This window comes from Labrus mixtus, chromosome 7, assembly GCF_963584025.1.
Source record: "Labrus mixtus chromosome 7, fLabMix1.1, whole genome shotgun sequence".
Taxonomy (NCBI): domain Eukaryota; kingdom Metazoa; phylum Chordata; class Actinopteri; order Labriformes; family Labridae; genus Labrus; species Labrus mixtus.
Genome location: NC_083618.1, coordinates 27,332,218 through 27,357,194, shown reverse-complemented (window position 1 = coordinate 27,357,194; position 24,977 = coordinate 27,332,218). Strand labels below are relative to the sequence as shown.

The 24,977-nt window shown below is 41.5% G+C and overlaps 1 protein-coding gene across 1 annotated transcript; it reads left to right on the top strand.

The window, feature by feature from the left end:
- The first annotated feature begins 1,983 nt into the window (after positions 1 to 1,983).
- On the top strand, positions 1,984 to 23,383 carry LOC132977070 (constitutive coactivator of PPAR-gamma-like protein 1 homolog). Its single transcript, XM_061041449.1, has 17 exons — positions 1,984 to 2,734; positions 5,256 to 5,502; positions 5,592 to 5,674; positions 7,934 to 8,062; positions 8,747 to 8,837; positions 9,911 to 9,999; positions 10,092 to 10,342; positions 11,137 to 11,221; positions 11,304 to 11,525; positions 11,671 to 11,842; positions 13,695 to 13,944; positions 14,112 to 14,226; positions 16,068 to 16,277; positions 18,579 to 18,792; positions 18,905 to 19,043; positions 19,134 to 19,230; positions 21,720 to 23,383. Exons 1-17 carry the CDS (start codon positions 2,261 to 2,263, stop codon positions 22,038 to 22,040), a joined length of 3,189 nt encoding a protein of 1,062 aa, XP_060897432.1. The 5' UTR covers positions 1,984 to 2,260; the 3' UTR covers positions 22,041 to 23,383.
- The last annotated feature ends 1,594 nt before the right edge of the window (positions 23,384 to 24,977 follow it).

Below are 24,977 nucleotides of genomic sequence, written 5' to 3'. Positions count from 1 at the left end.
GGGTTAAATGTTTTTTTTTTTTTCCTGTATTCTAAAAATCTTGGGGTCTCTCATCTCCCAGTTGTTCCAGTTTTAACAACTCTGTTAAAAAATCTGTTATTTCTAGATAACTTTTCTACTTAATTTTGTTTTAAAATTGCATTTTTTTTTTCAAGTTAAAGCAGCTTAGCTCATGAACAAGGTAACCCTACCTGGTAATCTGGCTTTGATAGGAACTTAATACCTGACACCTTGAGAATGTTAGAGAGTTTAAGAGTTTTATAATATACCTGTATTTACCTTGTGTTTTCAGTTTTTTAAAAGCATACCGTGCTGAATAACATGCAGGTTGGATACATTCTGCATCGTTGAACGCATGGTGCAAATTGTTCTGTACACACTTGATTCACATGCTGGCAACAAAAAAAAATAGAGGAAACAAAGTTTGAAAAATAAAGGACAGCTAAAATACCTCAAGGCTGCACACAGACAATGGACTCACTTATATGATGCTGCCCCCTAGCAGCAATGTAAGGTTATGACTTCATGTAGGCCTATGTGGTCACTGTTTAATCAGGCCTCAGGAAAATTGGATGATCTACATAGTATTTGGGAATGGTTTCCAAACTTTTAATTTTATCATCATGATCATCATCACTCCAGACCAAGGTCATTTTACACTGAATCTGAAACAGTTCTTAAAGAGGTCTTGTAGTCATCTTGCTCTTTCTGTTTTACTTTGTTTTATTGTATCCTGGTTTGTATCCTGTTTATTGTTGTGCTTGTTTGATATTGTTTGTTATAAATTTATTGTTGAGTTTTATGCTTCGTCGACGGCGTATGAATGTGTCTCACTACATTGCAACCTCTGCCATCAGTGTGTGAATGTGTAGGTGTGACCTGCAGTGTAAAAGCACTTTGAGTAGTCAGAAGACTAGAAAAGAGCTATAAGTCTCCCAACAGAATAATTTGTTTAAAACCTTTGTATCCAGTAAGTGTCATTTTAGCTGCTATATGAAAATCAAATTTTGACAACCTCAGTGTAGACAATGCCTTAACCTTAAAGAAGAAAGAACAAGAAAAAAATAAACATACGATGAAATACATAATATATATATATTAAATTATTATAAAACCATTGTCAAATCAGTAACAATTATTTAAAACATTTAGACACTTAGAAGCAAACATATTTACACACATACATAAGCCAATTTATCAAATAAATCCAGAAATCATAGCGCCAAAATATCAAAAATTATCTGAGGTCAAAGAAATGAACGAGAGTCTGATACAGTGCTTTAAATAACGGAAGTATGTAAAATAATACATTCAGTGACAGGGTAAATTAATCCATATTTACTTTCATTTCAGGATAAAACTGACACTTTTATCTTAATCTCAAACTTTGATTAACCCTGTAAGTGGAAAATAAGATAAGATAAAATAAAATAATCCTTTATTTATCCCACAACGTTAAAATTTACAGTGTTACAGCAGCAAAGAGCAAAGATAAGATTGCAAACAGAAAGTGAACACAGTACAATTTAAAAAAACAAAAAAAAAATTAAGAATGTACAAAAAAATAGATAGATACTAAAAATAAATTTAAAAATAAATAAAAATACAAAAAATAACTGGTTTAAATGTTTTTTAAAGATTTATTTTTGGGGCTTTTGTGCCTTTAATGGAGAGATAGGACAGTGGATAGAGGTGGAAATCAGGGAGAGAGAGAGAGAGAGATGGGATTGACATGCGGGAAAGGAGCCACAGGCTGGTTTAAATGGTTTAAGAGTCCAGTCCTGATACACATATTTTAAGAACATTATTTCCAGATTATAATCTAAATACAGGAACTCAGCAAAGGGTTTCTTCTGAATCAGAGTTAGCCACTAGGGGGAAACAATGAACTATAATAACACCCTTGTTTCCACGTGTTCTTCTGTACGTGCCCGTACGTGGTGACGTCATGCGTTCCCCTTGGTCTCCCTCTCTCACCAGTCACACTCACACATCCCCACCAGACATGGCACCGTGAATCGACACATGGCGGCTTGAAGCCATGAACCCCCCCCCAAAAAAACAAACAACCAACAACTCACCAAAAACTCACCGAAGATGTCTAAATAGCGGCACATGTCTGCGCTTTTAAAATTATTTCAACTCCTGCAATATCCTCGGCTACCAAGCGGCTGTCAGTCACTGTCGAGGTGACAGGCGGACTGCAACCACCTCGGGTTTTAATTTTCCATAATTTTCCTGCTAAAACTTATTTTTCAACATGGGTGTGCAGGGCTTCTTGGAGTACATTGAAAAGCATTGCCCCAGCGCCGTGGTGCCGGTGGAGCTCCAGAAGCTAGCCAGGGGGAGTATAGTCGGAGGTGGCCGGCAGAGACCCCCTCAGAGTCCGCTGAGATTGCTGGTGGACGCCGAGAACTGCCTTCACCGGCTCTACGGGGGCTTCTACACCGACTGGGTCAGCGGGGGCCAGTGGAACCACATGCTGGGCTACTTGGCCGCCCTCTCCAAGGCCTGCTTCAGCGGCAACATTGAGCTCCTGGTGTGCTTTAATGGCGCCCTGGAGAAAGGCCGTCTTCACGAGTGGGTCAAGCGACAGGTGAACGAGAGGCAGACCGCTCAGCAGATCATCAGCCACGTCCAGAACAAGGGCACCCCGCCGCCCAAAGTCTGGTTTCTGCCCCCCGTGTGCATGGCCCACTGCATCCGACTGGCGCTCCTCAGGTTCCGCGTAGGGGTGAGTGAAAACTCGGCCTGGCAGCGCCTGTTGAGCCGAGCCACTTTGGGCTACCACCCGCAGACATTAGCAGGCTTTTCTTTTTTCTTTTTTTGATTAGCCTGTTAGCCACCCACCGCCAACTTAAGCCTTCATAAAAGATCAAACTCTGTGAAGTTAATCTGTGACGAGGAGTGTTAGCAGTGAACTCAGTGACTTTGTTACAAACCCAATAAGGAGCTCAGTCTGACATGACAGCAGATGCATTTTGATCAACATCTTGATCTAAATAAAAAAAATGTCAGGTGGTTTGCTGTGCAGAGAAGAGCAAAACTGACTGGCTGCACTTTGTGTAAGAAGGGTTAACTAGAAGAAGAAAAGCAATTGAATAATATGCGAGGTGTAAATATTTTCTGAATTTCATAAATGTCTTTGTTGATTGGATCTCTTTGGGTCAGTTTGACAGGCTTTCCTCTTCAGCTTTGATGATGCACTGACCACTTTTTTTCCACTGTTCAGTTAAATAAATGCACCCAATTCACGAATAGTCAATGACACAATGAGGGAATTAATCAATACAGCAAAAGATTAGTAACAACCTCTAAAGATTGCAGCACAGCAGCATTTCAAAGTGCATAAATTCACACATATTTTAGCAGATTATCTCCTACTGTATGCAGTTTTCGTCTCAAGTATGCAGAAATTATTACACATATATTGGTCATTTATTTGAAGTTTCAGATCTTATTATGGATTTTTTTTTTTAGATCTGCTTTGTTAGTATACAGGTGCAGTACAGAGCGTATTAATAGAATAGAATAGAATTACTTTATTGATCCCAAACTGGGAAATTGTGGCGTTACAGCAGCAGGTTGTCCGAACACACAATATGAGCAAAAAACACAATGTTAGCAAATCTAAACATAATATAATATTAAATACAAAGTAAATAAACACTAAAAATATCAAAACTAAGAATGTGAATATATACAACCAGGATTTAACTTAGCATTACTAGTCTTAAATAGGAAAGATTAAATGTAAATGTGCAAGAACAGAGTTGTAAATGGACAGTATTGACATGAGTTAAAGTGCATGAGTGTAGACATATTATAAGCAGAAACTATTCAATATAACGGCGAGTAGACAGACAAATGAAGTGAACATGAGTGCAGGGATAATTTGTAGATTTAACATGTGCAGAACAGATTACAGTAAGGAGAGACAGATGTTATCATGATGACAGTTCTCTGATCGCATGAGGTGAGCTGTTGTACAGAGTTAAGTTCATTAAGTCATCAGGCAGATACCTGATTCACCTTAAATGCAGCTTTATGTCAATATTTAAACTTTATTTTTCTAATATCAGAAATATTCATTAGGTTAGGGTCAGCCGTGGTCATGACGACACCTTAAGGAAAGGTTCCAAAGAGAACAGATTTAAAAGCTGGGAAATGATCCTCTTTGTTTCAGGTAACGAGAGAGATTTGTTTGAAAAGTAAAAAAAAAAAAAAGTACACATTTGAACCAGACATCACATATAACTCAGGTGTTTTTTTTGGGGGGAGTAGGGGAGTGTTTCATGTGCCCAAAAAACATACCTGAAGTCATTCTGCGGCTCTCTTCTTTTTGCATGTCTGTCCCACCAGATAGACAGACAGACTGGCATATCCACAGACTTTGACCTGCGTTCTGTGAATACTACCGTCTACCTACACAACCAAACCTGTCACTTCAGCACATTTAAATATGACAGGATATGAAGTTAACGTATAACCTGCAACAGCAACAGGAACAACAACCCTTTCATCCGTAACTTCAGGCTACTGCAATCACCTCTCAAACTGTGAAACACAAAATGTGTCCTTGTGTTTTTAAGTCTCTGTTGTGGTTAGTTAGAGTGGCTGCTGTTCAGTGGAGGCAGTTTTTGGGAGAAGCAGGTTGTTTTGCATGATTTTTTTTTTTTTTATCCAAGCCGATCAGGCGTCTGCTTTTACCACCTGAAGGGACGTACACATGTTGGGTTTTGTAGTACAAAGCCGATACAGCAGTGCAAAGCCAAATGACCTGCGATTGGACAAAGTCATCTATCAAGGCCTTAAAAACAGCCAAGGGGAGTCGCATTAGTCTAATTTCATTCACCTACATGTATACAGCCTCCTGAATTACTATATATCCTGTAAGGCTGTTTTGCAAATGGGCCCAATGCTGCCAAAGAAAATGTTTTTTTCCAATGCACTGAGGAGTTACGTTGTCAGATCAATGTATAGTGTCAGTATTCATTAAATAGTGCTGTTTAGGACGGCTTCTGTTGACCCGCCCTCTGACAAAGATTTAAATATAGCTCATTATTTGTCTCCCTTTCTTCGAGTATCCAATCAGGTGTGTAGGACTAATTCACTAAGAGCAGCTCAAACAAAACGACCCCTGGTTGATAATCCCGTTTCTTTAACCTTTTCTCGTTCCTAATGTCTATGTAAGAGGTTTATTTTGCATCTTTACCGTCTAAAGCCTAATTCTTGTCTCGGGGCCCCCTCCCCAGGTTGTCCAGAGCATCGAGGACCACCACCTGGAAGTGATTGCCTTATGCAGGGAGAACGGCTTCCACGGCCTGGTGGCCTACGACTCGGACTACGCTCTGTGCAACATCCCATGCTACTTCAGCGCCCACGCCCTCAAGCTGAGCCGCAACAGCAAAAGCCTCACCACCAGCCAGTACCTGATGCACGAAGTTGCGCGGCAGCTCGATCTCAACCCAAATCGTTTCGTCATTTTTGCATCACTTTTAGGTAAAGTTTGGATTCCGCTCGACAGAGAAAAAAAGATGATACTGACAGTTCAGATGATGCGTACTGACACAAATTGTGTGTTTTAACAGGTAATCACATTCTGCCTGATGAAGACTTGGCTGCCTTTCACTGGAGCTTACTTGGTCCAGAGCATCCTTTAGCATCCTTGAAGGTAAATACTTAATATAACATGGGTCAATAATCAATAATAATCAACAACATCAATAATAATGATGGTATAATCACATCGCTGGGCTGAATATAATTTGTCATAGTTTCAGGCGTTTCTCCTTCAGAAGGCCATCTGAACAAATACCCCCCCCCCCCCCCCCCCCCCCCACACACACACAAAAGAACAACAACAACATTGTCACTAATTTTCTTAGACTCCCATTTCAAGCCCCAATATTTACGCCCTTTAGACATTTCGCCTCCAATCTGAATGTACTTCTGTGCCGTCAGAGGTAGTAACAGAGGTGAGGTTCTGCCTTCTTACCGTAAAATTTGATTGGGCATGGTTCAAGAAAGCCCAAGCAACCCAAGCCCTTCCAGAGAGGGGGGCGTGGTCAAACACAGCTCATTTGCATTTAAAGCTACAGACACAGAAACAGCCTGTTCTGAGCAGGGCTGAAATAGAGGAGTTTATAGACATGATCAAATACAGGATCAGAGTGGATTTAGAACAAGAAACTTCACAGACATGTTGTGGGAAGCTCTGAGACTTATTTATGTTGAAAATGAGTTCAATATATGACCTTTAAAAGGCTTTTAGGGGCAAGGACAGATTAATTCTTTCATTAAAAAAATACACCCATTCAGTTTTCTTGATGATTCATTCTGGGCTTTGAAGACTAGAGGTCAACCTAATTCTACTTCCCTTTGAGTGAAAGGACAGTCCATTGTCTTCAGTTCAAATAAGATCATGTATAGGACATGGACACTGCTTCTTGGTTCTAAAAGTGAAGAAAAAAAGAAGGTGCCTTTGACTTGCAATTCTTCCAAATGGCTACCAGGAGCAGGGTCATACTGTTTAGAAAATGACAACATTACACAACTTCTCTTTTTATTGATTACCCAAGGAAAAAATGTTTCTAGTGAGTTGTCTCAATTGCATGTTTGTGGTCTTCTGCATCACATAATTTTGTCCATTGCTTAAAGTATGGTCCCAGTTTGAGTAAAGTAACATTAAAGCTGGATATGCTTCAGCATGGCATCCTGTGAGTATCAGTTTGACACCAGAGATATCGTCTGTCCTCCATCCAGCCTCTTAAGTCACAGAAAAAACTAAACGGCGGTGGCCAAAACAACTACAACTCTTGATTGAAAACATCGGTTTATAAGCTAAGCTCAGGGTGGTGTTAATGGCTACACACAGTATTCTCACATACTGTCCATGAGTTCAAACAGTGCTGTGAACATCCCCTCATGTAGTCTCTAACAGATGTGTGACAGAAAACTGCCAGATGACAACAAATGGATGTGAAACTGTTCATGGCTCTCTTAGCTGTGAACTACCAGCTGCCACCACGCTTGCCTGTAGTCACTTGGCTGAATTCTCGTGCATGGCGAGTCTACAGAACCAGAAGATTCAGAGATTGGTCAGCTCTGGTCACAGAGTTGTGTGACAGCAGTGCCAGACCGTTTAAGGGCAGGGTGTGTTAACGCTTCAGCTGTTGGTTTTTAAATAACTAGCTGGCTGTGATTAAACACAAAGTCATCAGGTTCAAATGTGCTATTAGATGGAGCAAATATAATAACGGCCACCTGTTTGTTTGGCTTATAACCCCTGGCCTGAATATATATATACCATATCAATAAAATCTTTCACCATAACTGTATGGTACATAATGTGAAGACCTGGAGATCGTAGTCGTTTTCAAACTAATGTATGAGTTTAGTTTGAAGACATTAAAAGTCTTAATCTGCAGCTGCTGCCACATGGACAACTTTGAATGTCTTAATGTGTAAAGACTGAGGCAATGAGCGTGCTTCTCTTTTATTTCTGCCATTTAGACAACCACACCTACATTAGAGCTGCCTCACTTACTCTTGAACTTATTCAGAGTGACACATGCGTGTCGGTATCATCTGCCAGTCTTGTGTAGACTGAGCTACCCCAACCTTGAGTGAGGTCATCTGGCACTACTGCGACCCGACGTCCCTGACGCCCAGCCACCACCCATCAGACCGCGTCGTCCCCACAACCATTCGTGCACGGCCTGCTCCGACCTCCAGCTCAGCGGCGAGGAAGTGTGGACAGCAGGAATACAAAAGGAGAAATCCTTCCTGCGCATTATCGCTCGTCTCGAGATAACACTTGTTATGAATTGGCGCTATACAAATAATTATTTGATTGATTGATTGATTGATTGATTGATCAGCGTGTGTTATGTGAGTGGTTGACCTGTCCGTGACCTCTATGACCCCTCAGGTGCGCGCCCACCAGCTCGTGCTCCCACCCTGTGACGTCGTGATCAAGGCTGTGGCCGACTACGTCCGCAACATCCCGGACATCGCCGACCTGGAGGCCATCGCCAAGGACATCTTCAAGCATTCACAGGTATGCCAAGCAGAGCAAGTGCATCAATGACTCTGGGTGAAACTTCCATAATAAAAATACTTTGTCAGGACTTTTTGTTACTACAGATTTATAATGTTCCATATTTGAATTTAGAAAAACCTATTGTATTGTGTATAGTGTATATAAAGTGGTGCATCAGTAAACGGTGATGAGCCTACAGAAAAACCTTTATAGCATCAGGAGAGGGTTGCAGGGAAGCTTTATATAAATGTGTTCACTTTGGTGAATTGATGAAGAGTCTAGTGAAATATGTACAGCCTCAGACTCAAACAGAGCGTAATGATTCATAAATGTTTATCCCTATAAAAAGAAAACAGATCATTTCACATGGTCGAACTTTGCAGTGTGTAATCATACATTATACCAACCAGACATAATGATAGATTTGTTTCTCTCTTTTAGCCACAGCATCCTTTAAAGTAGTTTAAATGTCACACCTTGTATTTGTTATGTGGATACACTGCAGTGTGGAACACGTTATGCACTTCCTCGAATGTAAAATAAAAAGGACTTGATGCTGCATAATGAGCAGAGAACGCAGAGAGCCACTCTGTCTAAAGGTCACATCGTTATTAACTTGGATAGTTTCGTTCCTCTGTTGACAAATAATCAGCCAATCCTCTGACTCCGCTCTTTTTCCACTCTCATTGTATGTTCTTTTAGTCGTGCACTGATGACAAAGTGATCCGCTTCAAGAAGGCAGTGGAGTACTACTCAGTGGCCAGCACACCCCCTCACTTGCCTCCACTATTCGGTGGGTTTCTGTATTATGACACTGTACAGTATGATGATTTATTCTGAACTGGAATACAACAGTCGGTATTCCTCAGCAGCTTTAGTTTGCATTTCGAGGAGCTGGAGGGACGCTGATTCGGATAGGTTGAGCGATCCCTCTCTTTGTAAAATGGGTTCATATGACTCACTTAGAAATGTAACTTGTGTATGTTTTTACCAGAGGGCATTCAGACAGCTGCTCATGCCCATAGAAGTGCTACATCAGCAAAGAGAAGCGCCATGCATCAGACAACACTCTCTTTCCTGTTGTGGTGTTCCGGTTTACCGCAGTGTGTGTTTGATGAGCTGCAGTAAGATACATACTGTCAAAGTAGACTAGTCGAGTCCAGTTCAAGCCATTAGTCGCACATTTGCTGCACGCTTATAATGTAGCTAACATTGGGCATGTGTTTAAATCACACATCCAGTTATCTATATTTATATACTGTGTTAATGTGCAGCTTGGGGCCTAGAAAGAAAAGTGTAAGTACAAATATTAATGCTGTGCTTAAAGTGTTACAGAGAAATACACTCTTGTGGGTCTAATGGTTAATCTATCGTTGACTGATTTCATTATTAAAAAAATGCTAAATTCCTTAAACAAACGGGATGGGCGTCGCAATACTTCAGCTATATTTTATTTGGAATATAATTCAAATATGCCTACAAATAATTCACCTTTGTTCGACATTAAGCAAACTAAGAAATACTGAATAGACCTATTTGTTTCTTACATTGCGGGGGCACCAGTGGCCTAGAGGTAAGCACGCGCCCAATGTACAGAAGTCCTCACAGCGGGCATCCCGGGTTTCAAATCCGGCCTGTTGTTCCTTTCCCGCATGTCATTCTCCACTCTCGCTCTCTCTCTCTCTCTGTCTGTCTCTCTCTCTCTCTCTCTCTCTCTCTCTCTCTCTCTCTCTCTCTCCCTCTCTCTCTCCACTGTCCTGTTTCTCAATAAAGGCACAAAAAGTCCAAAAAATAAAATCTAAGTCTCTGTGCAGCAGCTCCAGGATCTCTCTGGTCTAAATGCTGACTTTATTAATTTTTGCACAGTTGGACCAAAACACATGGGAGTGCCTGCTGCAGCGCCGTCTCCAAAGATGCTCAACATTCCACAGGTGCCGCTGCCCATTAAACCGGGGGTAAGACTGGGATATGACTGTGTAAAGTACTTAACAGTACAAGTTGTTCAGCTTATTAACATGAGTCTGTTCCCCCCACCCCCCGTCTGTAGGTCCGTCTCCCGTTCTTAGAGCCTCTGGTGGAGCGCGGCCTCGCTCTCGACTCTGTGGAGAGAGGCCTTACGGAGCAGAACAGCTTCGGCGACATTCCTCACGAAGGGAAGCACACACCGCTGTACGAGAGGTCCTCTCCGAGCAACCCGGGCCAGGCCGGCAGTCCCAACCACACGCGGGCCGCTCTCCTCCACGCCTGCTCTGCATCATCTTCCTCTGAGAACGACGAGAGCTCAGGCACAACTGCCAAGTGAGTCCAAACACAACACGTGTCTGCTGCTGCTGCTGCTGCTGCCGGCTCCTTCAAATGAGAAACTCCTTTCTTGTTCACTGTCCCCTTACTGTTTGGGTGGGGTCATGGCTCAGTGGTAAAGTGGGTCACCACTCAACAAGAGTTACAGCGTTGTTGCAGAAGTGCAATCTCAAAATGGGCTCATGACAGGATCTTAGGGCGGGGGGGGGGGTTGTCCTCAGGTCCAGACCTCAGAATTGTATCTCCACTTTAAAAAACGCGAGAGCATTGGTCAGTTTATCTCTCATCACGACTCTGCACTTCATCTGTGAACTAATTTGCACATTGTAAATTGTTGTTTTCTCTTACATTTAATTTGTTTATGATGACGTGTGCTGCTGCCCTCTTGGCCAGGTCGCCCTTGTGAAAGAGATCGTGATCTCAATGGGTTATTACCTGGTTAAATAAAATAAAAACTTTATCATTTCATTCTGTTGGCTTCATCCATCAATGACCACTATCTTGACATGCAGCTCATTTCTAAGTGGTTAGGAGATTAGCATCTCTGAGTCTAAAGCCGTGGTTCCCTGCTTTAAGATTCATACAGAAAAACCTTCCCTGTGTCTGACAGTAATTCTAATGAAACAGCATTTGATGTGCTCGGTTGATAAAAGCAATAAACGTTGTGCGTACTGTAAACATTTTTACAGTATGAACAACGATATGTTCTGCAGTCCACTGCCAGCCTAATATGATCAGAGGTTTATCACTGCTCTGCTAAAACTCAGTCATTTGCATTTTGTTTTTTTCAGTCATCTTAGTGACCATAAGGGAGGCTGGGAGAAAAACGGACACTCTGTGAACCCACCAGAGGGAGACCTGGAGGACCAAACAAAAGTGAGTAACACCTCAGAGGAAACCCATTGCATCTGATCAGACATCCCACCAGCTTACTTAATTTTGCATCCCGTGCTCTCAGGTGGACCTCTGTGTAAAATTCGAGGCTTGCCCAGGGTCACAGCCCGGAGGTCTCCACAGCCTGAATGCCCAGATCCCCTCCCTGCTCTCTATGCCAACCAGGAACCACATGGACATCACCATCCCGCCTCTCCCTGCTGTGGCCCCCGAAGTCCTGCGGGTGGCTGAGCACAGACACAAGAAGGGCCTTATGTACCCCTACATCTACCATGTTGTCACTAAGGTCGGACTAATCCACCCCAACAAATCCAACACATCGCCACGTTCTTGTCAAAAGCATACACAGACATGATGTTTATCTGTGGAGTGTTTACTGTGAGCTGTGTGTGGCATCATGCACCACTTGAGGTAACAGTGTGTCTTTGCAGGGTGAGATTAAGCTGTCTGTCACCGTTGAGGATGAAGCTAACAAAGACCTGCCTTCAGCCGTGCAGCTGTTTCGTCCCATCCGTCAATATGTTTACGGAGTGCTCTTCAGCCTGGCGGAGGCCAGGAAGAAGGCTGAGAGACTCGCCATGAGGAAGAACTGCCTCCCTGCATGTGAGTCCTGTGGTCACAAAATTACCTTTATGCCCCCTGTTATACATCTCATCATATCTAGAGTCTCAGAAAAGGCGAACAGCTCTTACTTGCAAAATATTCCCAGCATGCACTTCTGGTTTAGTAAAAAAAAAGTTTTTTAATTAAACACACGGTTATCGACTCAGCTGATATTTATTTATACATGTCAGACTGAATGTGACTGAAACGGTCAGCGTCTTGCTTCTCTTTGTGCTACGAGGGAAATTCAATCCACTTGTGCACACATGAAATCAAGCGTCTTCTGTCACTACTGCAGTGACCTTAAGCTAGCCACGGCCTACCTGGTTGAGTGTGGGGGGATATTTGATAACTGGCCAACTACAGTATCTGTATAGAAACACTAAACCTCAAGTATGTTCTCGTCTCCATTCTTGAAGCACAGAAGAATATACAAATACATCGAATTCAACTAAAAAGGATGTGATGTTGTGAATCATACACAGCACATAACTGGACAAAGACTAAATATTAGGGAGGCTTGATACAGTTAAAATGTTCCTGTTCAATATGTGTAGAAAATCACGCATAGGGAGAAGCATCCAAGATATCTTTGACATTTAAATATCTGATGGGAGTCGGCACAAAGCTTGTTCAAGATACCGGTAAAAGTAAAGTAAAACTTGAAGGGATACTTCACCCATTTGCATTAAGCTTTGTATCATTGGAAAGCTGGTAGTATTTTTGAACTTCAAAATGTATTTCACATTTCTACTACATGTATGACCCGATGTCAATACAGTTTCATGTTTCAATGGGTGAAGTATCCCTTTAACTCAAAGTTACAGATATCAAAAGTTATCTGGCAGACCTGATAATGCTTTAAGATAAAGTTATTGATGCTGACGAGGGGACACATGGTACTAGGCGGTCCAGCTGTGGGCAGAGGGGGTTTGGGACTTCAGGGATTAAGAGTCTATTTTCAGTATCTGATGAAGAATTTTCCTGATCAGTAACATCTTTATTTACTCTGTACAGTCTCATAACAGATGCTTAAATAAACAATGTGTGCGTCAGAATATATTTTAAAGTTATCGACCTCGGTCCAAAAGCAACAAGAGGAGCTGAACTTTGTCATGGTACATGTCCAGTGTTATTTTCATGCATGTGTGATAAAACTTAAAGAGGATGGACTGAGAAAAATGTATTTTGGGAGCTGTAATAAAGCATGGGTTCCCCCTAATCCTTTTTTTTAAAAGTCTTAAATTATTTTTTAATGCCTCATTGCCTGAGAAATATCTGAAAACTTTATTAAATCCACAGTCTCTGCAGCGTTATGTGTTTTTTAAATTTTGTTGTTTTGCTTGCTCACATGACAATTCAAAGGATTTAGAGCATTGATTACGGCTGTGTTTTACAAACACATTCCCAAACTGCAAACAGAAGAAGATGACAGAGACATAAAGTTGGAGGAAATTTGGCTTCAAGATGACAAATCCAGGGACTGGTTGGCGGAGCAAACAGCGATAATGAGGCTGCTTACTAGATGTGCAAAAAAAGCTTTGAAACCCGGGACAGTGGGAATCAAAGCTGTTGAATCCTGCATTAAATCCGACAAGCCCTTACGCTGACAGTGCAATAATATGGTCTTAAATTGTATTCGTTTTGGTCTTAAAAAGTATTTTATTGGATTGAAGTGTCTAGCACAACCCTGCATGAGTTCACCTTGAAGTGACAGTGTGTAGTAGCATTAATAACTCTCTCTCTCTCCTCTGAGGTAGAAGTGCTTTCAGTCCTTAGTCAAATTTGTGCTGCATCTTCTAGAGATCCTGGGATTTATAAAAAACGCTGATCTCTATCTCCATCTCCACAGACACACACGTCCTCGTCAAAGAGTGGGCCGCCTACAAAGGCAAGTCTCCCCACACTCCGGAGCTGGTGGAGGCTCTGCCCTTCAGGGAGTGGACCTGCCCTAACCTGAGGAAGCTGTGGCTGGGCAAGGCCGTCGAAGACAAGAACCGCAGGATGAGGGCGTTCCTGGCCTGCATGCGCTCCGACACTCCGGCTATGCTGAACCCTGCCAATGTCCCCATGCCGCTCATGGTGCTCTGTTGTGTGCTGCGGTGAGTTTTTACTGCCGGAGAGCCAGGACAGACTCTGTAACACCTGACACACAGAAACATGTTGTACTGTAGATGTCACTTGTCTAGGTGAGTGTAGTGTGAATGAGGGAGGAAGGATTCACCCAGACACGGTTATAACTATGTTAACCTTCTTTGTTTTGCTTCAGGTTTATGTTACAATGGCCAGGAGTAAGAATTTTGCGTCGTAACGAACTTGACGCTTTCCTAGCCCAAGCACTTTCCACTAAACTTTATGAGCCTGACCAGCTGCAGGAACTGAAGGTGATTTTGTAGTGATAATTATATGAGGAGTGTCAGAGAACCATAAAGAGACAAGAAGCACATGAAATATATGTAACATCATTCGCCTGTCTTTACGTACTCAACCTATTTGTGTTTAAATTCTCCTAATTTGACTCAAATTGATGTTCCTGTCTGATTTCATGCTGCTTGTTTTCTCTGGACACTCCTCATATTTGCAACAAGGCTCTACAAAACCCATGTTTTGTCCGAGCCTGTTGTTCCCGAAGCTGTAGCTTTGCACTGAAAGATGAATTGATGTAGAGCTTTTTAAGTGAGTCGCAGGGGGGTTTCCCCGTGTCACGTGTGGATGGTTTATCAAGTGTCGAGACCGAGGCGTTGCAGCGCCCCGTCTCCTCATTCTGCTCTCATTTGGCCCCTTCAGTTGATTTAAACCATCCACACAGCTGTGCGCTTTGGTCCTCGTGGTGTGTCTATGTTAGGGTTGCCAACCGTCCCGTATTAGTCGAGACATCCCGTATTTGGAACTGAATGACTTTGTCCACAGCGGGGCGCCCCCCCCCCCCCCCCCCCCCCCCCCCCCCCCGCCGTCCTGTAAAGTGATGTTATTTCTCTTTAATCACGAGACGACACTTTACTGATCCTAGATCTGATCTGACACAGCCAAAAGTCCATCAAGCACTCATCACGTCCATCAAGTGACACCTGTCATCCAATCACATCCCCCCCCCCCCCCCCCATCAGATGTACCTACAGCATCAAAAAGTGAATTCTGCTGAATTTCATTCATTCATGAAACGTGTTGTTCGGTCGGATTGAGGCGCACCCGTGTGGATAAACGTTTAGATAAACGGGCAAAAAAAAAAAAGAAACGACTTCTTCCAGCTACAACAAGCGATGGGGAGCAAGGCGTCTCTCAAGCCTGTAAGCGGGCCACTCGATGAAAGCCTCCTCCACTAAAAGCCGTCCAGAATCCTCTACAGGCCACAGAGGTGAGCGTGACCAAACGCGGCACGCTGAATTCCACGCTAGCAAAAGGTCAAAGTACTTTCAGGATGGGGTCACAGTGGGTCCCAAGTTTAAGAGTGGAATATTTTATTTCCACCATCATAATTTAATCATCTTGGCAGAATGTGAAACTTTTGTTCATTTCCTGTTTAAAGAAATATCTCAAATTAGGGCGACAGTAGCCTAGCGGTAAGTGCGCGCGCCTCATGTACAGAGGTTTAGCTTGAGAGCGGACGGCCTGGGTTAGAATCCGACCTGTGGTTCCTGTTGTTCATGTCGTTCCCCTCTCGCTCTCTCTCCCCGTATTCTGACTATCCACTGTCGTCCTATCTCTAGAATAACGGCATAAAAAAAGCCCCAAAAACAAAACTAAAATTTCTTTCTGATGGAGGTCTGGGGTTTGATTTGTTAGATTTAGGAACATTTTTGGAACAAAGATGAATGCAATCTTAAACAAAAGTAAGGTCATTCTTTTGAACTTACACAATAAAACAGTTTTATTAAAATGACAGATCAAATGTGCTACGCTTTATTCACACTTCATACCCGCACCGCTGTGGCACTGAGCTCCAAACTAAACATTTTTGTGCCTTTTTATTGGGTACTGGAAAAGTTGGCAACCCAAGTCTGTGTAGCTTTGTCAGCCTGTCTGCTCTCCTGCTGTGCCAGAACATCTCGGTTGTGTCTGCTGAGCTTTTGTTGTGTTGGCTGGATCAGGTCGTGTTTCTGCAGCCGCGAGTGAATGAGCCCTTCAAGCTTGCTCTGCGCCTCTGGTAGATGATTGCATCGTCTTGTTTGTTAATGTTCTTGCGTGGGGGCATTTAATAAGCAGGGGGGGTGTCTCTCTTCGACAGATAGACAACCTGGACCCTCGAGGAGTCCAGCTGGCCGCTCTGTTCATGAGCGGCGTGGACATGGCTCTGTTCGCCAACGACGCGTGCGGACAGCCGATACCTTGGGAGCACTGCTGTCCCTGGATGTACTTTGACGGCAAGCTGCTTCAGAGCAAACTCAACAGAGCCAACCGGGAGAAGGCCCAGCTCATTGATCTCTGTGACGGTCAGGTAGCTTCACGCACAGCACGCACGAGTCACCTGATCACATGACCTGCTTTAAAGCTGATCTGAATGGACGGATCAGAAGCCTGATATTCCACTCCTCCGTTTTAGGACACATCTGAACTTCTTCTGTTTCCTGTTTAGTTTCTTAGTTCCCCGTAGCGACTGCTTGCTTCAGTTAAAACATGACAAAGTTTGAGTCCTGCTCAGCTCACAGCCTGCTAAACATTTGTCCATGTCCACATCTTTATAAAGTTCGTGAACAACCCCATTGCACTTACACTTAGAAAAAGTAACTGTAGTAACTAGAGGGTGAGTGAATGATTAAACTACACAGTCTCAGCTCGTTCTTGTTGCAGGAACGTGTGAGAGCACTGCTATCAAAGTTCACACTTTTTTTTAGAAAGTCTCTCCTTTAAAGGCGTCCCATGTTTTTTTTCTTCTGTTCAGACGTTCATGTGTCGTGTGGACACTTCGCTTTTTGTGTTTTATTCTACGCACGTTGACGCAGCAGACGTACGAGCGTGTCTGTGACGCAACATCCATTCCTGCAGATTCTTTGTCTGGTTAATAGTTTTCAAAGCATGAGAGAGAGAAGAGGTCTAATTATGACGTAATTAAGTCTAAAGTCAGACTCATGAAGAGTATTTTGGTAAAAAAAAAAAAAAAACAACAACTGTGGTTTTAAAGTTGTCTTGTTCTTTTTTTTTTTTTCCACATTCAAAGAAGCACACCGGGTAGAGTTCCCCTTTTTAACCTCCTCCTCCCTCGTGGTTGAATCTTTGTTAATCTCGTCTCAGAGCACATGAATCATCTTTACTCGTCTACTAGAATGTAAAGTGTCCTGGGATAAATAATGAACTCATAATTATTTGTTCAGCAGCTTATTGTTGCTCTGAATCGTTTCCTTATCCATCAGGGTCTCCACCACAGTAATAACACAGTTAGTTAAGAGAACATAAGAGGCTGTTATTCTTCTGTGTCCGTATGCGGAGAACAGATGGAATCTGTGTGGAAAAAGACACCCATAAACTGTATATTAGACAATGAAATGTAAGCCACATTAAACCAAATAAAAGGCGGAATGAGGAGTATGTTAATGTGAAACATGGATGAATCTTCAATAATCTAAATATCAATGTATGTTACCCATACCACACACTGTTTAATGTTAAACATGTCATCAACACTAAAACTTATGTGGTAAACAAAAGTGAGCCGCTAACATGATATTATAAATATTAATTTGAAGACTTGCTTGATTCCTCAAAACTTCACGATATAATCAACATCTTTTACTTAACTCTGAGCAAGTGTTGAACACAGCAACACCTTCTCTTTGTCATCGAAAATGAAAACCTGTAAGTTGTTTTGTGTTTCAGTCCCGCACTGTTCAATAAGGACGAATAACCAGCAGGGTCAAACGGGGTAAAAGTCAACATCACGCACCAGAAAATAAAGAACATGTGATGATAAAGAAACAACAAAGAGGCAACTTACAGGAATAGTTAAATTTCAAAGAGTAGACAATAAGACAAAATACATTATTAACACCATTAATAAAACTTTTTAAGACCCACATTCAGGATTTTGTCGTTTCTGTGCCTTTAAATAAACAAGTTCAACACCTGAATATTGACAAAAGACTCATATTGATCATTTTTCATTATTGCTGCTGATTTGATAACTACACTTATTCACCTGGAAAGTCTTTCTTTCTGTTTTTTTTTTTTTTTTACTTTGATCACCATAGAAATAAATCAAATTCATGTTTGCACTTTTCAATGTCCAACTGGTAGTCCAGAAATAAAATACCACGGGCCGCCTTGTGGTTACTGACTGTGTGTGTCGCGCGCCCCATGTACAGAGGCTTTAGTCCTCTTAACAGAGGACGTGGGTCCGAATCCGACCTCGGCTCTTTGCTGCTTGTCGTCCCCCACTCTCTCCCCCTCCCAAACATTTCCTGTCTCTCTTCAGCTGTCCTATCCCATAAAGGCAAAATGTCCTCAAAAAAATACCTTAAAAGAATAAAAAAATGTGTTTATAACAACATTTTCAGATTAGTAGAAAACGCTGAAGCTGCAACTGAACTGTTATTTTAGTAAATGTGAAAAATACAAACATGCTGTGACATCCTTGTGAAAGTGGATTCTACTTTTAGACGTTTAGATTCTATATTAGAAAACCCTGCATGACCTTCTATCCAGTCTCAAAGTTCACGTTTGTTCTTAACTTCAGGGTTGATTTTAGCAAATGTCGATGAGTAGAACGAGCCGTTGTTTCACCACTTTCCCTCTCTCTCTTCAGGGGGAGCTGGTTGCCAAGGCGGAGAAGATGCGTCACAGCATCCTCGAAGGTCTCAACTTCACTCGACCGCCTCATCCTCCGCCATTCCCGCCGCCGCCGATTCCACCTCCTCACGGGATGCCTTTCTACCCCCCCGCTGGCTCCTTCTTTCCCCCGCCCCCTATGATGCCTCCTCAGGGGAGAGGCAGAGGGATGCCTGGAGGGTACAGCCAAGGTCAGCGGCCATTTAGTTTTGTGTCTCTCTGAAAGTGAAAGATTTTGCACAAGGAACATTACACGTTCAGTTTCTAGTATAAACCCTGTTTGTTTTTCTTCTCCCCCTCAAGGACTTCAAAGCATGTCGTCTCAGGGTGGGAAGCTGGAGATAGCCGGCACGGTGGTGGGTCAGTGGGCTGGAGCGCGACGCGGCAGAGGGAGAGGGGGCTTCCCGCTCCAGGTGGTGTCTGTTGGTGGACCGAACAGAGGGTATTTATCTCCTGAGATTCATGTTTAGTTTTTCTGCTGCTTTTTTAGTAGCTAAAAGTAAAGACTTGTTTTTTTTTCTGTCACCGGTAGTCGTCCCAGAGGAGTGATCTCAACGCCCGTCATCAGGGCGTTCGGTCGCGGGGGCAGGTACCACACTCGAGTCTTCAAGAGCCAGACAGCATACCTGGTGAGTCGAGACATGAGTCATCGTACACATGGGAGACATATTGCCTTTTACAATGCATTCATAATGATCGTAACATTTCATTACACATCGTGGGAGAGGGGAGCGTTCACTCATCTTGTGCTTTCATGCTAATCTAATCACCCATCTGTCTGCGCTGTGAGAAGCTGCAGACGCAGAAATCAGGGACAACTACACCCCAGGGTCGCATCAGTTGATCTTAGTTTGAAATAATAATCACTGACACATTCTCTCTCATATAAACGTCAAACTGTGGTTCTGTTTACGACAGTGGAAAGAGTCAGAAATCAGAGAGAGAGAGAGAGAGAGAGAGAGAGAGAGAGTGGGGGATGACATGAAGGAAAGGAGCCACAGGTTGGATTCCAATCTGGGCCGCCTGCGTGGAGGACTAACCTCCGTACCTGGGCCGTGCACACTAACCACTAGACTACCGGCGCCACAAACTTGTGGGGCTTTTTGTGCATCTTGATTTAAGCAGTAAATGTTTTTAGCAAACTTTGAGTGAGTACAATTAGAAAAAAGTCGGATGTTGGATGATCTAGAAAATACTTCGGCATCGGCATCTTGTCTCGTGGTGTGATGGAGATTTTTAAACAAAATCTTAAAAATGTATTTATTCAGTCCGGCTGTTTTGAAGTACTTTATGATGTCATGGCTATTTATGTACTTATGTTTTGATCATTATCCTTATTCTGCTTTTCAGTGAACATTTTACAGTTTGATTTTTGGTTTTTAGTTTCTATATTTATTCCTCATCATCGTGATTATTCTATTTCTATCTTACGTTATCAACACATCATTTTAGAATTGAACTGTGTTCATTATTCAGCATTAAAATTAATTCATCACTCAGTCGTCACATTATTTAAATGTATTTTACGCACATTTTAAAGGTGTCTGGTGTGTTAAATTCTCATGATCTTATTGATTTTATTATTTTATCATCCCTCTTTATTTGATTATAATTAAATTCTTCTTGGCGTGCAATAGTCTCTAAATTATTTTTTACAGATGTCGATCCCTTTTCTGCTCCTTTGTGAAGCACGTTGATCATTTAAATTAGACTGACAGGTGTGATATATAAAGTATAACGTTTGATTGATTAGTTATAGATTTTTTTCACTTCTGGGTCAAAGGCTACTGATACTTTCTTTTTGGCATGCCTCTTTAGGGTACTTCCAGTAGAGCCTTAGTGAAGTCCACTTCTTTACATAAGTTAAAAAGCACTTCATCATGTTGTCGAGGTGTCTGAACAAAAACACGGGTGAAAGTGTCGCTTTAACAAGAATGTCACCAATTACATTTTGTAAGGTTGCATCTGAAGTACCAACATGAGTCGACTTTAAATTCAGTGTTTAACATAAAGACCCCTCAGCAGGTCAAGTTCAATACATGACCGTGCTCTGAAGGCCATTCTTATCCTGTCAGAACACAGAACGCTCTGTGTGGATCAGGAACACTTCACTAAATCCCCGGGCGTTCGAGGGTCAAGTTAGGGTTGCTGCTTGTCAAACATCCATCATGAGAACAGCAGGGAGTGATCACCTGTGTGATTATGAGAATATTTAAGTAAGAGAGACACTGACGACACACTTCTAGTGATCTGAAACTAGAGCTTTAATGTTGCAGAGAACATTTGATTTAAAAATAAAAAAAAGGGACAAAAGGGCCAGGGTGGAATCATCAAAAACTGGTAAAGCAACATCTGGGATCTTTTCTTCAGGAATCCTTCCATCCATCCATTATCTATACTGCTTTTCCTGTTCAGGGTCACAAGGTGCTGGAGTAGATCCCGGCTGTCATCGGGCGAGAGGCGGGGTCACACCCTGGACTTTTCGCCAGTTAATCACAGGGCTGATTATATAGAGACAGACAGGCAGCCACACTCACATTCACACCTACAATTAACCTTACGAGCATGTCTTTGGACTGTGGGAGGAAGCCGGAGCACCCGGAGAGAACCCTCACATGCGTGGTGAGAACATGCAAACTCCACAAAGAGAGGCTCACGTTCAACTGGGATTTGAACCTCCTCGCTGTTAGGCGACAGCGCTAACCACTACACCACCATGCAGCCTCTTTTTTTCAGGAATGCAGGATTATAATCTTAGTCGTAATGCTCCACCGCAGACAGAGATCATAATACAGCTGTTGCTCTTTTCACTGTTTAATTATAGTGCAACATTGACATTCCCACGCCATTGTTTGAGCTTTCAGCGCGGGGTGAGTGGGAGCTAAACGGCCCCTCAGCCGGTCTTTGTGTTGTTTAAAACCCTTTGACTGCTAATTGACTTCTAAATTGTGCTGCAGTCATTTTGGTTTGTAACAACGACCTTCAGCATGCTTCTGTGTTTTCTCCGTATCTCACATCACTTAAAGAAGAGCGCTCAGAGTCGCTGTCTCAGCCTCTTTGGCATCAGTTAAAAAAAATCTCTTTTTTTTTTTTTTTTTTTGTCTTTTTTCTTTTTTAGCCGAGTAAGCCCCCTCACAAACCGGCCCATACATCTGGACAGGATGCAGTGAAAGAGAGAAAGAGGTCCAAAGCGGAGGAGAGAAAATCCCCCGCGTCACCGTGCGACGGCTCGACGACGGAGAACGGCGTGGAGGACAAAGAGGCGGACCAGCTGAACGGAGACGAAGCGGAACGCAGGGCTCCCATCCAACCTGAAAGTGCCTTCAAATGCGACTCCAAGACGTGCAATTCTAATCCTCACTTAAATGCACTAAACGACGACAGCGGCTGCCATAGAGATGAAGGTCTAGAGGCCGCTGTCTTGAGAAAAGAAGAGTAAAGCCTATTTTTCTAGCGAGGGTGAAGGATGAAAGATGGAACAGGGTTTAGAATATATCTGGAAATTTGGAAAACCTACAGTCAATGTACTTGTTTCCTCAAAGAAAAGAGATGAAATTCCAACCCCTCTCAAGAAACACATGAGATTTATTACACTGCTAGTTTAAGGAGTTGTTCACTCCCATCACTTGTTAATGAAACTGATTTCTACTTGTTAACGAGAACACTACAATTCCTTTTTATCGAGCTATTAAAGCTTCTGGAGCTTTGATTTTTAATTACTTCAGTGCTTATGGGTTAATACTCTCCTTTCAAATCTGCCTTACATGTTAGCATCAGGGTTATCAGTTTATTGTCGTCAAGGTAACCGAGAAAAAGGAAACTGCAACACAACTGCCTTTGGTTGCAACTTTAAGTTTTGTTCACGTATAAGCAACTGTGTGTCCATTATTTCAGATTAGCTCCATGTAAGTTTAGTTAACCGTAGCATTTCAAGAAACTGCGTTTAAAAAGTCCGACACACGGAATCTCTGATACTCGACTTCTTGAATCAAATATAGAGAGCTGTAGTAAAAACCGCTTCCACAACAATAAAAGCCCTTCTCTGCATGGTTGGCAGTTTAAGAGGTGTGTACTTATAATGCATGTGGTCCTTTTTCTTCTGTCATTACAGGTACTGTGCCCATTTGCAAAATGAAAGAAATGGCTAATGTCACTGATGGCCCATACAAGTTGTTAACTGTTGTAACCGATTTGTTCTGACCTTGATTTGTTAGTGATACTGATCTCTGTTGCATTGAATTATTACAAAAAAAAAAGCAAAAAAGTTATCTAGCCACTTTGAAATAGTGAAGTGACACAATATTGTTCTCTGTTGTTTTTTCTCCTGCGTTAGTCAAATATCTGAACATGTACCTTAACACGCTTTGATCAGAATCACTCCATATGAAACTGAAAGCAACACTCTCCACCTTCAGATTAAGACTTCAGCCGTCTGCGGTAATCAATTTAGTGCTCTGTTGTAGTGTCCGTTTAAGTTCTTCTTCTTCTACACCAGAATTGTCGTTTAACATTTCAACCTAATTCTTCTGAGTTCTCCTTCTCATCCTTCACTAGTGATCACACAAACGGTGTACCACCCCCCCCCCCCCCCCCCCCCCCCCCCCCCTCCCGTCCCCCGCAAGACTGAATAGGTAACCTTCTATGTAAGTTTCTTCCTAACTCTTTGGATTGTTAAAGAATGAACTGCTGTTGGGATTGATTGGATGTTGATGGATTTGTGGTGTGGTATATTTGAAGAAGCTTAGCTACAAAGCTTAATAAAACTATATTCTTTCAGTACAAGTTGTGGGTGGTTTGTTTATTCATCATTTATCGTGCTGTAACAGCATGTATGCATCAATATTTCACCCTTTTCCTGCTCACTGACTGACTTCCTGAATATTTAAATCCCTGCATCCATTTTTAAAGCAGCAGAGTGAGAAAATCTGCTTTAAAGGCAAAAAACCCAACAATTCTTTTCAAAATAAAAGCCCAAAATAATTTGCCTCCTGGAAAGGTTATGTATATTTTAAGATGATAATCTAATTATGAAGACCTGTAAAGAGTTGAGTGATATAAAACACACTATTTGTTAACCCTTTAAACTAAAATATCTTTAAGACTGATAGTCAATGTTTAAAATTTACATATAGGCCTACTGTCTCTTTCCAGACAGGCAATATCACTCTTCATCATGCAGATGGGATGATAGATTGTCGTAGATTTATTGTATGAAAAGTGCAAAAATATTGCATGTCTATGTCGATAACTATGACATTTAGAAACGGCTGATAACGATGGTATTATAGAGTTGAAAGTTCAGAGAAAATTTTAAAAGTGCACCTTGAGTTCAGATGAAATTGTCAAATTTTTACTCCAAAGTACATCCGTTATGTCATTAAAACATCTTTAAACAATGAGTTGTCAATATGACACTTCTACAAATGAAAATAAAAATGCAAAAATATATTTTGGACTTCATTTACGAATTAACATCATTTTTTCTAACTATATTAAAGGAAAGACTTGTAAAGTGTACAATATTGTTCAATCTCACATGTTTGCTGCAGACATAAATACTGAATCTGAATCCCTCGCCTGAGCCATCAATCTGTGCAAGTTTTAATTATAACCACCAAAACACATTTTAAAATATTTGCTTTTCAAATAAAAATTTCACAATTTAAATAAAATGATATAAAACGACATTTTCTTTAGATTTTACATCTTTTCATTATTATATTAATGTGGCTTCAAAGCCATTTTCACACTGCTGCCAGTTATGTCATTTGAATGAATAATACAATAACTTCTACAATTAGATTTTTTAAGGAAAAATTTCTGTCTAATATTTATACTGCTCCCAGTAGATCACAAAACACACAACTGGACAATTCACTCTGACATTGTGCAATAATAATGTTATATTAATGTTATATTATGTTTATCAAACCACTTTGTGCAATAACATGTTACACTGTCTGTGTAACACTGAATATTACAGACTACACTTTTGTCAAATAGCTGATCTATTTTTTATTTTGTAAATCTATTTTTTAGTATCTATTTTTTGTACATTCTTAATTTTTATTTTTTTTATTTAAATTGTACTGTGTTCACTTTTTGTCTGCAATCTTTGCTCTTTGCTGCTGTAACACTGTAAATTTCCCCGTTGTGGGATAAATAAATGATTATCTTATCTTATACTAAAATGGTCAAAACCTTAAAACATAACGAGTGCAGTAACCTTAATATTTACAGTTTATGGTAGTAATCCATAAATGTTTAAAAAAAGATCGATATTTCATCAATATTAGTCTAAATGTTTTTTTCAGTGTTACCTACGACTGCTGATAAAGGATTAAAAAAATGATTCTGTGATGACATAATGCATTTA